The following is a 12,931-nucleotide window of genomic DNA, read 5'->3' as shown; positions in this document are numbered from 1 at the left end:
TTGTAATGAAAATGGGATCTTACTTAGAAAGAACAATCCAATATTTAGATTTTGGGTATCCTTTTGTTGAACGGTCTGTTTAAAATGAATCGAAGCATCAGACTAAAAAAAGCTTTTGAAAATAACCGAATATTTCGATTAAGGTCAAAATATAATATTTGTAAATCTGACTCAGTGAGTCAGTGCCTCACCAGCCATGAACCTCACCGCACGTCACTGGATTGAATCATACCTCACTGGTAGGCGTCAGCATGTTATCGTCAATAATCAACTCTCTCCAGCTCTAGACTTAAGCACCGGAGTACCACAAGGTTCAATACTTGGTCCACTTCTTTTTACCTTATATATTAATGACCTGCTATCCAGAGTTCCCGTTAGAATAATTATTTGCCGGTCAACATGTCCATTACAGTTTAAATCTTCCGGACAAAATTAGAAAAGTGCCGGTCAATGGTCTTCTATGTTATTTATTGAGCTTTGAAACAAATTGATATGATTCGATATTAAACAAACTAATTATAGTAGATTAATTAACTATTCAAACGTGTACAGTAATTTACAATAACACGGGAATAATAAACGGAGCGCTCTCCCCCTCTCCTGACAGCCCGCCAGTATCATGCAGCTCGCGGATCCAGTAATGAGTGACCCGACAGTAAAACTAAACATATCTATAACTAGTTTAGGTAGTTTGAGAGGTAATTAAAATAGCTACGTGTGATATTCTAACCTGAAGTGTGTGTTTTGTTCCGCTCACCGCTGCAGGTGATCATGCAGAGATGCGTGTCGACTCGTCAGCAGCAGCTGATCTCTCCCGTCAGATTAGACTTTACTCGCGTTTATGTCCATATCGATCAGATCTAGCTAGTTCTAGCTAATGATATGACTACCTGCTTATTAAAAGACACCTAAACAATAAGCGTCGCTATGCAACGGGGTGAGGCCACAAAGTATAGCGCAGCATTATGCATTTGTTTACATGCCCACCGGAACCCCGAGGCATTACCAACAGATCAACGCACAATCAACCCATACAGGACATCTCTTTCTCCACATTAAGTGTAGACATTATAATTGACTATTCTTGTCTGTCACATACTCTTTTGTCTGTCACATACTATTCTTGTCTGTCACATAAGTGGCGCAACTGATGCGGTATTGCGCTAAGGGAAAATCATTTTGACCGGAGAGATTTAGATTTGCCGGTCTTCAGCATATTTTACCGGTCATAGTCCGGTAATTACCGGCTAATGGGAACTCTGCTGCTATCTGTCTGTCCTGATGTGGAAACACAGCTATATGCCGATGACACCGTGATATATGTGCATGCCAATACAAAGCAAAAGGCTGCTGATAAACTGACCTCAGCTTTAGTGCTGATCACTAGCTGGCTACACCGCTCCTGTCTTCAGCTTAATGTAAATAAAACAGTGCGAATGTTTTTCACAAAAAGAAAATGCAACATTGTGTCAAATATAAGCATCTCAGGTGAAAATATTGATATTGTGCCGCAGGTTAAGTACCTGGGAATCATTATTGACTCTAATCTAACATTCAAAACACAAGTCAAAAAAGTGACCCAAAGAGTAAAGTTTAGCCTAGCCAATTTTAAATACATAAGAAACACATGACATTTAATTCTACCAAATGATACATGAATGCCATGATCATGTCACACTTAACATACTGTCTCACAAGCTGGGGGCAAACGAACAGCTCCACACTGAAGCCACTAGCAACCCTGTACAAACAAACCCTCAAAGTACTGGACCAGAAACCTAACCGCTCCCATCACTGTACCATCCTCAACAAGCATAACATTCTGAGTTGGGAAGATTTAATAAAGTATAGGAACATCGTTCTGGTGTAAAAAATCCTGCACAATACAGCCCCTCCACCTCTTAACGCGTTCACACCAAGTACTTTTCCCACAATAGTTCATGAGAACTTTAGTTCATGAGAGCTCTTATAGTTCTGATGAACTAAAGCAGATCGCGTTCACACCAAAATGAGTTCCTGGGGGTGGATTAGGCAAATGAGCCGCTGACGTCACTTCTTCTTCTTCTGCTTTGGGTTTACTGGCAGGCCGCAAACAACTTCACGGCGAGTACAGTAGGTGGCGGTATGCACCTTAAAGTAGCAATCCGCCAAAAAACCGAGAGAAGAAGAAGAAGAAAAAACGTCCGCTTCCGCTGTATGCTTCTGTTTACCTTCCGACCTCAGACACGGTATGGAGTTGACGTTTTGGTGCTCGTGTTATACAGCTTCGTAACGGAGTTATTTAAGCCAATAACTCAGCCACAAATACAAATACAGATCGACCATTCAAATGCAATAGAAATGCTGAGTCGGAGGCGAAGGCGGTTAAGAAGCCTTAACAAAAGGATTGGACCAGGAAAAGCACACGCTATGGACATGTTTCGCCGTAGGACAGCTGAGGATGATGACCGTTATCACGCCCAAAGAACAGCAATGGTACGTTCATTAAATCACATTAATACTATCTAATGTAGGATTTATGGAGTTATGTAGGGCTAATTTGTGTCTTTGTATGTGTTCCAGATATGCGAATACTACGGAACGCGTCGTGTCCCGCGCTCTCTCTGGGTGAACAATAGAACATCGGCCTGGTGGGAGAAGGTGGTGCCAACGTACACCAATGTGCAGTGGATCAAAGAGCAAGGGCTCTTTCCAACTCCTCTGTATTCGCCTGGAAGCAACGTTGGGGAGACGCAACACCAACTACCGGGAGTATGTATCCGTGCCTAAAAAAATCGCCTGGGGGCAAGACACGCGCACAGCCCTTATGAGGCATCTGAACAGCATGTAAATTGACAATAAAGCTGATCTTTTGTACAGTGCATTTGGTTCTCTTTTTTATTTACCACAGTCAACAGACACAATTACAATAGTGCAGACACACCTTAGTGCAAAGATAAAATGTCAGTATCAAAACAGTACTCATACTGTATATTTGTATATTAATATGAGTATATTATGTTAAATGTGTGTTAAAGACAATGGGATGAGGTTGAAAGCTCTTTAAAAAGCTTTTGTATACCATCTTTACTGTAACTACGTTACACACACACAGGTTAGTACCGCTGCACTGCTGCTGGTTTAAACAAAGACAGTCATGATGCTAGTGCCGTGCAGCAGATCATCTTCACTGTGTGTTGTCGCCCAGAACCGCACCATACAGGTGAAAAAAGACAACACACCACATGTCTGTATCTCTTTCTCTATGAGGGTTAGGATAACAATGAAAGTTAAGACTGGCTGGCTGGTTGTGGTATGTCAAAACTCAAATGATGTGGCAGATGTGTTTTAGAGGTCCATAATAATCTAAATGAATAAAACTGATTATGGAAAAAAGTATTGCACAGTAAATAGGCTCAGCAGTTAACACTTTAACTTTATTATATATCCTCCTGAGAGGAACTCAGTACACTAACTCCTAAAATGTTCCCTTACTATAATTAATTAAAATATTGAACTCACAACACTGGTAATTACAAACTTAACCATTTCTCTTTCTATATATAGTGTTTGTGTTGATGGACGCCATTTTGAAATACAATGAAATGATCTTTTTCAAAGCCACATATTTGGGGTGGGACACAATAAATAAAGCTTCGCCAGTTTATAACCGATGAAAACATGATGGTATCAGTATAATCACTTACATGTGATGTATAGGATGCTACACAGGTCACTGTAAAGATAAAGTGTCAGAGGAGAAATAAGCAAGATACATTATCTGTTTAATCGCCATGTAGGTTCTCTTTCATTTATCAGCAGCAGATCAATAAGTGTCAGTAGTATCAAAACAATATAAAAAGTATAAAGTGGCAATATATATATATATATATAATAACAATAGGTAGGCTCAGCAGCAGACACACCTTAGTGCAAAGTTAGGTGTCAGTATTAATAACAGTGGCATATATATATAATCACAATAATACAAAATTAACTGTCCCAGGTGTAGGCAATTTGGGGTGAAGTGTCTTGCCCAGGGACACAACGACATCCTGACTGCAGTGGGGTTTGAACCTGTGCTCCCCTGATCCGAACACCAACGCACCAGACCACTGCACCACACGCCTCCCAACAAGTCATTGTACAGTTTATCAACGACGACAAGTTTTTCTTAATTTTTGTATTGAAGGCCTGTTGGATTTAATCAGCTCGCTTAGCACTGCCAGAAGCCCAGCCTGAAAGGTATTTTGTTGCTCCACCTGGCGCGCCATCACCATGAGCAGCTGGTCGTCCGATTCCTGGGCCTTGTGTGAATGCAGCAGCCGTTCGTCGTGCATCTCCTTGGCACGCAGGTCCTCATTCTCCTTGCTGACCATGGCACGGCAGTCCATCGCCATGATGGTGTCAAGGAAGCTGTCATCCCGTGCCCGCTTTCCTAAGGTGAAATAAGCAAGATACAAGATCAGTTTAATTGCCTAGTAGGTTGTCAACAGAGACAACATTGGACATGGTGCAGACAGGGACAGTGTACAAAATGCAGGTGTAAAGTAGAAGATAAGATAGCATCAAATAGCTGACGCTCAAAGTGCCCTTATTTATTGTTTTATATTTGTTTAGAGTGCTTAATGTACGCTTGAACTTTGTCCAAAAATGATAAGTTTTCTTACCGGCAGTCATGTGACCTCTAGCCCGGATGTTTATGAGAGTGAAAAGGGCGCTAAAAGTGTAAACGATGTATTTTCACGGTGTTTCATAATTGTACCAAGAAGGAAATAAACGTGATTAGTGGAGATCAGTTCGATGTGTAACGTTCTTTCAAGACCAGAGTAGTTACAGTGTGTTTGTACGTACTTTTGCGTTTGGATGGTTGAAAAGGAGACGAGAAAGTGCTGCTGTTGTGATCCGGAGGGGAAAGCTCACTTGTTTCCAATCCAGAGAGTTGTCCTGCCTCGCCTGAAACACACGATTAGTGCCATGAGTTAGTGAAGCAAATTACAGAAAACATTACACACTTATTCACAAGTCAAAAACGTTTTCATAGCGGCCGAGAATGATGTTATTGCTAGGCTGAACTGGCTAGCAGTGTTAGCCAGTTCTGGCTAGCATGGCTAGCTCGATCTATTGAGCAAATAAAAGTAAAGTAATTTTCGGACTATAAGCCGCGCCTTTTTTCCCATTTTTCGACCCTGCGGCTTATATAACGGTGCGGCTAATCTATGGATTTTTACAGCTAACGGCCACTAGGGGACCTCCTAAATCTATGGATTTTACAGGTTACAGTCCACCTAAATGATTGTGACGCTATTAACTAATTTTGCTGGGGAACCCCTAGCACTCCCTCAAGGACCACTGGTGGTCCCCGTACCACTGGTTGAAAACCACTGCTGTAGATCACTGCCGGTACGCTGGGAGCGCACCGTTTAAGTTTGAAAGTTGAAAAGTTTGTGTGTCTGAAACGCTATGTGATACAGTACAGTTTACACAGCACAGTACATGTTCTGTAGCTACTATTGCACTAAATGGTAACACTTGAATACGTTATGCAAATATGCAACTTGTTTGTTGAAATGTTAATAAATGGGAGCTTCCTCAAACAGCCATCTCTTTCCCGACAATCCCCTCTGTGCACGAACCCTTACATATGGTAATTAAACATTAAAACACCTGCGGTTTATAGTCCAGTGCGGCTTATATATGTACACATCATTCAATTTAGCTGCTGCGGCTTATATTCAGGTGCGCCTTATAGTCCGAAAATTATGGTACATCTGAGACCAGTATTGTGCAGATTAAAACAGTGCAGTGCATGTAGTTTATTTTACCTTCGTAGTAGTCGTCGTTGGACAATTCACAGGCCACTGAATCCGCCGTTTCACCACAAGTGCCGGAGAATGAGGGTCTGTCGCCGAGCAGAGCATTCAATCGATCATACCATTTACGGGTCTTCCGGCCGTTAACCACTGTTATTATGGTCTTTTATTTGTTTGTAGTCCTGCTTTAGTTTCTTTATTTTGTCCCGGCATGAGTGTGCGCTGTGGAAGATTCCCATGTCGGCTAACTTTACCGAACAACGCTGATACATTTTGCAGTTGGAAACTGCCTTCAGTAGAAGCTGCTGGATCCCATCCTCCGAGTAAATCGCCAGACGTGCCGACACATCCTCATCACTCCACCGCTCCGATGATTTTCGTATTCTTATTGTTGCCATAATAACTGCTTTCACAAAAGTACTCTCATTGGTGCGCTGGGCTAATAATGCCAGCAAATACAATGGCCGCTCCAAAAAAAATGTCAGAGTTAAACGGGGCGTGGTTTGCATTCCACACAGCCAATCAGACGTATGAACTATTTTCTCCCACGACAGTCCCTGCTCTCTAGCAGAGACTGAAAAGCGGGTCAGATGAACTAATTTGAACTACTTTAGTTCCTGGGGCTTTTTGGTGTGAACGCAAATATATCGTAGTTCTGATGAACTATTGTGGGAAAAGTACTCCGGTGTGAACGCGCCTATTGGTTACTCAACGTAACAACACCAGACTGACCACTACAAGCTCCACACGGGTGACCTTTCAGTCCCATTCAGGAAGAGTACTTTTGGTCAGTCATCATTCTCGGTCACAGCAATACAAAACTGGAACTCTCTACCCACTCAAATCAAAGACATACATACACATACCACCTTCACAGCTCACTTAAAAACATGGTTCACAGAGAACTACACCTGCACACACTAGTCTGTGTTGGATATGGCGTGTGTTACATGTTGTGTTACATGTTGTGATCATGGATGTTGCCCCCCTGTTGTGTGATTGTGATGTGCTATGTGACATGTACTGTATGTAGTAACGTGTGTTGTTTATTGTTCTCTTTTATCCTTTTGCCTTTCATCCTTTTTTGATAACTAATGCTGTTTATATATTGTGATTTTAAGGGTGTTTATTATCATCTGGCTGGGGACAACAGCTGGAAATGAGCAATGTTGGCTAAAGCTGCCCCATTTACTGTTTTTTTGTGACAGTTGATCAATGGGGACTGTACACGACACTATAAACAAATAAACTAAACTAAACAAAACAAATGGTGTGTATTGTGTATGTTTATTGTAAGTTACCCAGGCACCCAGACACCATCTTTTGACTCATGTCCACATTCTCTCCTTTCAGGACAGTGTCCAACCAGTGATAATAAAGGAGGAAGGACTGGAGGCGTTGGCCGACCAGGCGTCCTCTGACTCCGGTCAGTACAGAGAAGAGCCGGGCCAGGACAATGACGACGACCCAGACTACCAGGTGCTTTTACAAATCCTTCATTCATTTAATGTTTTATTTTCTGTTTGTAGATTTTTTTTTGACATGTATATATAAAGTAAATGACTTAATATACACACATATTCCATCTATTTCGAAATGATGAAAGGACTTTGAATTGCCCCTACTGTTAATGTGAGTGTGGGTAGCAGTTTATGTTGAGAATATAATGAACTACACCTGTTAGTGGAGCTTACCACCAAAAACAGTAAAGCAACAGTGAGTTTAGAGGCAATGAATCAAGAATGTCTTAATTTCTTCTGTTAGATGGAGCCAGACGATCCAAATGACGGTGACCCAGGATTAACTACCAGACCTAGACGTGTTGTTAAGCCAAAGTCCCTACGAGGTAGAGCGAAGAAGGAGAACCAGAACCAGCAGCCTCTGAGCTGCAGACTCTGCAGGAAGACGTTCACCAAGCTGCTGCACCTGAAGGCCCACCAGGCTGCGCACGGGACCAACGCAGAGAAGCCTTTCTGCTGCTCTCAGTGTGGCAGAGGCTTCTCCTTCCAGCGGAGCCTCAACGCTCACATGCTGCTTCATACAGGTGAGTGAAGTACCGAGCTGATGGACAGGTCTGAGAAGAAAAGCCAGTGCAGAAACGCCTTAAACCTGCATTCTTTCAAACGAGCAGCAGGGGGCCAACTTCTGACATGATGTATTACTTTACTTTGTAAACATTTACCGATCAGTTTATGGTCTCAACTGCTGGTTTACAAGTTTTCATAACAGCATGATCATTTTGTAAATTATAGTCCCATTTAGAGTAAAATAGGCTGGAATGGTAGTGGTGTCCAAACTTTTTTCACTGAGGGCCACATACAGAAAAACCTACGAAGGGCTGGGCCCCTCACTAGAAGTGAGGTATATTACCTCATAAGTTAAGTAATAAGTAAGCAAAATCAATCAAATGTAGGTACATTATGCTTGATATTTGAACATGCTTGAAGAAAAAAAACATCCTCCATCACAGCTCTCCATAGGGTTTCATTTACTTCGTTACTAAAAGTGTTGGCAGCTCATCCCTTAAAACAGAAGCCTAAGATTGCTTCTCAGTCTTCCTTCACAGCCCGGACAATAAGGGGAAATATCAAGGGTATATTTCAAGCTTGTTAGGCAAATAAGTTATTGGGCTTTTTATTATCAACTAAGATTTGTTTTAAAATATTTATTTGAAAGTGTACGAATTAACACATGAATTATACTGCTTAAAATCAGTTTACATTTATATTTAAGAAGTACAATATAGGAAAAGCACAGGTTTCTTGTGTGGGCCATATTACATTATATATATATATATATATAATATTACTTTTAGAATTGCCACAGTTGGCCCCCGGGCCGTGGTTTGGACACCCCTGCTTTAGGGCTATGTTGTGATTGACAGGTCGCTGCTTCCGTGTCCTGGTGTTGTGAAAAGCTCAAAGTTTAAAGACAAAAACACAATGTGTTTTCAGTTAATGAAAGGTAATCAAACTATGTGTTACAAAGTGAGGTGCAGGTGAAAGAACGATACGTGGAGAGAGGGTTTTCTTGCAAAAATAGACAGGCGTTTTATTCTTAGCCTTCCACATTATTCCACAGAAACAAAAACTGCATGCCTGGTGCTGCGTTCACCAGCAAGGAACAAACACCAAATGCCCCTTTCCCCTCTCTTCCCAACCACATTTATAGTAGACTGCCCGCCTTCCCAATCCAACCTGGCCAATCAGGTCATGGTTCTGAAAGCGGAGTGAAGGGTTAAATACAAAATTAAACACTGTGGTCTACATTTAATACAATCCTAAAGGCTTAAGTAAATTCATAATTGCATCAACATAAACATTGTACCTTCAAAAACAACAAGTTCTGCTTAAAACGGATAGTCTTTAACCTAATTGACACTCATAAAATCACACATTTCCTGACCAATCACGTCCAAGACTCCGCCTACTCATACGGCACATATAAGGAGTACTTTGGAGGTGTGCTCCCCCTTTGAGCAGTGACACAAAATGGCTTCCAGGTCTGAACAAAGGAAATGGTGATTACTTTGTGATTGTGTGTTTTACAGACTGACAAATTAATTTAGATGCACTTTACTAGTTTTAAACTGTTAAACTGTTTTTATAACTTTAACTGAAATAAAGACAACTCTGAAGAAACATGTACTACCTTTCTTAACAAACAAATTGTTAAGCCAAAATGTTAGTGAGGGAGTGTGTGCGCTTCCTCACACTATGTTTGTTGCCTAAAAATATCTTCATCAACATTCTCTTGTGTCTGGTTCCAAAAAACCAATATGGCGACTGCTAAAAGGCCAAACTAGAGGCTTCCAAACTGTAGTTACCACACTAATGTGTGATGTCATGGTGACTACTTCCAATATATTCTTTTATAGTCTATGGTTGTTGTACTGAAAATAATAATGCCTTATAAAGATTTGATGAGGAATATCAACATTAACACACATAGGAAACGTATTTACACAGACACAGTGATATAAGGATTCATTTTGAGTTCTGTTGCTGACCCACATATAAATATGTTCAATTCTCACTAGCACTAAAGGTTTCACTTTTTCTAGGCCATTTATCTGGTTTATCAAAATGGGGGTCAACGAGTGAGATGAGACAAAACCATACAGTATAGTGTCATAAATCCGAAACAATGAGCTAAAAGGGTCTAAAACTCACTAGAGATGCTGACCAGGGATAATTGTGTTTTAATAAAAATGTCTATTAGGGTAGCTTTAGAAAACATATAACCTTTGACAATGTCATATTCTGTTAATCTTATCCATCTACAGGTGAGAGACCACACACCTGTGATGTTTGTGGGAAGGGCTTCACTCTGAAGCAGCTGCTGAGGAACCACCAGCGCCTGCACGCCGAGGTCCGGCCGTTCCGCTGTGAGCAGTGCGGGAAGAGCTTCTACCGAGCACACGGCCTGAAGATGCATCAGATGGTCCACACGGGGGAGCGGGCCTACAACTGCCAGTACTGCAACAAAAGCTTCACCATCCAAGGAAACCTGCAGCGCCATCTGCGCATCCACACGGGGGAAAAGCCCTTCAGGTGTGAGACTTGTGGCAAGAGCTTCAACCAGGCGGACACTCTGAAAGGCCATCAGCGGATCCACACCGGGGAGCGCCCCTTCAGCTGTGAGACCTGCGGCAAGTGTTTCATCCAGAAGAGTGCCCTGAAGATGCACCAGAAGACCTCCCACCCAGGCTCCAGGGAGAGGTCTCTGGCCTGCGTGGCGTGCAGCACCACGGTGACCTGCGTGGACTCGCTCCGGAAACACCTCCAGACCCACGCGGCCACCATCCCCTGTACGTGTGTGATCTGCGGCCGGCGGCTCAGCTCCATCACAGACCTGCGCTCTCACCAGCAGCACCACACGGTGGACCGGCCGCACAGCTGCGGGCTCTGTGGGAAGAGCTTCAAGTCGTCCAGTTACCTGAAGATTCATCTGAAGACGCACAGCGGGGAGAAGCCCTTCTCCTGCGACATCTGCGGACGCATGTTCACACAGCACAGCAGCCTTAAATCACATCAGGTGGGTCTGCATTAGCTATTGTTCAACTAAAGTGCCAAGTAGAGTGAAGAAATGCTCCTAAAGGGGCCGTTTGATGCTTTTGGGGGTTTTCCCTCTCCTGTAGTGCATATGTTCTATAGGTTTTTGTGCATGTAAATGGTATCCAAAGGATAAAATCCCTGTGTTTCCTCCAGAGGGAGTTTCTCTCCCACACACACTATATATATATATATATATATATATATATATATATATAGCCCACAGACCTCATGTTGAGATGAAATAGAAAAAACCGCAGCGCTGACTCTGCTCTTCTGGGTACTTACAGATGCAACACACCAACTTCCTGTTGCCATTTGAGCCTGATGCTGGTTGTATAAACTAGAAACCTGTTTCTTTTTATGTATGTCATAGAACAGGCATGCTCTGACAACACACTTTTGACAGCTGTACGACTAATGTTTTGTCCGTTTTCTGGATCCTGTGTATGTTCTGACGCTGACAAATGAATGTTGTTGTTGGCTTATTTATGACCGCAGAATTTGAAGCTCTTTAGTGTGGAATTTTTCCTTTTAGGATGTGGTAACATTATTATCAATGAAATGTCCCTAAAAACAGGGACAAAGAAGGACATCCTCATGAGCAGGTGTATTGAAAGAGAATTTGCTGAATATGACCTGAAACACTTGTAAGAGCAACATTTCGGTTCAGGTTTAGAATAAGAAACATGTCTCGCATGAAGCCTGATTTGATATAAATCTTTATTCATGATTTAACAATTGTAAATCTTACATATGGAAATTATTAAAGTCTTTTGAATTATCTTCTTTTCCAAAGGTTGTCCACACGGGAGAGAAGCCGTTCAGCTGCGACACATGTGGGAAGTGTTTTAGCAACACAGGGAACCTGAACAGACACCAGCGCATCCACACCGGGGAGAAACCGTTCAGCTGTGACACATGTGGCCGCAGCTTCAACCAGGGAAATAGCCTGAAAGCACACCAGCAGATACACACCGGGGAGAAACAGTTCATGTGCGACAAGTGCGGGAAGAGTTTCTCCTACCTGAGGAACCTGAAGGACCACAAGTGTTTCTACGTCTAAAGACTAAACTGTGAAGAGGACGATGACATAGGGTTTCCTGAACCAAAGAGGAATACATGAATGGATGGATAATAAAAGATTGGTTTTCCAGATTCAAAGCTACCCTCAATTAAAATGTTGAGGATAAATGCAGTGTGGGGTTTGGATTTGTGGAACTGTAATTTAACAGCCTTAAGTTAAAGTCGAAAAAAGGTTCAGGTAAGCACCATTATAAAATCAGCTCAAATGATTTGAAGCTGGATACTGCTGTACAACAAAGAGTTAAAACACATTTTATTTAAAATCCGCCGTCCAGGCCTTAGAAAACGTACGTTTTTATCTCTCCAATTTATGTGGCAAATGGCTTGAATGACTTAAACATTTACAAGCTGTTTTCATTTTCCCTAGTTTGACCAGGTCTCAATATTATTTGTGTGAACAGATGGATAATCCGTATGTCAATGTGTAATCTGTGAATGTAAAACACTGTCCACAAATGCAACAAAAAAAAGTTTGGAAACACTTTTGTGGGGATTTACATTTACAGATTTCACAATTACACACGGTAACCAATGTGTTCACACAAATAATATTGAGACAAATCTATCTCCATATAACAAAAACACTCACCCTCCACAATTAATATTAGGCAGTCTTTAGCCGACGGATGTTGAATTACGACCCTGATTGAAGCTTTAAAAGTGTGACTGCAGCATTATAATCTTTTAACAAACACATTTAAGTTGCACGACCAATTTGAAGAGTGATTCTTTTTTGTGTGTTTTTTTTATAATGATCTCCAATAGAAAAATAGATTAAAAAATACAACTGTGACTTTTGGAAACAACGTTGCCTTCTGTGCAGTAAACAACCAATGTGCTGGTGGAGATACCCAAACAGGGATTTTGTAAGAATGTGTCATCTGTTACCTCTCTTGTGGAGTGGATATTTGTTATATCTCAACTTTGTGTGTCAAAGTGATAAAACATTGTTATTTAAATCATTTGAGCTTTTTCTTGTATTGCTTTAATAATGCATTG

General features: G+C 41.6%; 1 protein-coding gene and 1 long non-coding RNA gene across 2 annotated transcripts in view; one reads left to right on the top strand and one right to left on the bottom strand.

The window, feature by feature from the left end:
• Window positions 1–12,894, top strand: part of si:dkey-182i3.10 — a 25,004-nt gene extending 12,110 nt beyond the window's left edge. The window contains exons 9-12 of the mRNA XM_034115822.1: window positions 7,146–7,271; window positions 7,557–7,836; window positions 10,078–10,829; window positions 11,646–12,894. Of these exons, the coding sequence (XP_033971713.1) occupies window positions 7,146–7,271; window positions 7,557–7,836; window positions 10,078–10,829; window positions 11,646–11,912 (1,425 nt within the window). The 3' untranslated portion in view covers window positions 11,913–12,894. The remainder of the gene's footprint in view (window positions 1–7,145; window positions 7,272–7,556; window positions 7,837–10,077; window positions 10,830–11,645) is intronic.
• LOC117471075 lies at window positions 4,378–6,154 on the bottom strand. The gene is made up of 3 exons (XR_004554762.1): window positions 5,805–6,154; window positions 4,834–4,935; window positions 4,378–4,417 (listed from the first exon to the last, which is right to left on the bottom strand). It is a non-coding gene; the product is annotated as an uncharacterized LOC117471075 (long non-coding RNA).
• Window positions 12,895–12,931: the final 37 nt, after the last annotated feature.

This window comes from Trematomus bernacchii, unplaced genomic scaffold (assembly GCF_902827165.1).
Source record: "Trematomus bernacchii unplaced genomic scaffold, fTreBer1.1, whole genome shotgun sequence".
Lineage (NCBI taxonomy): Eukaryota > Metazoa > Chordata > Actinopteri > Perciformes > Nototheniidae > Trematomus > Trematomus bernacchii.
Note: the sequence above shows the minus strand (reverse complement) of the source record. Positions and strands in the feature narration are given on the sequence as shown.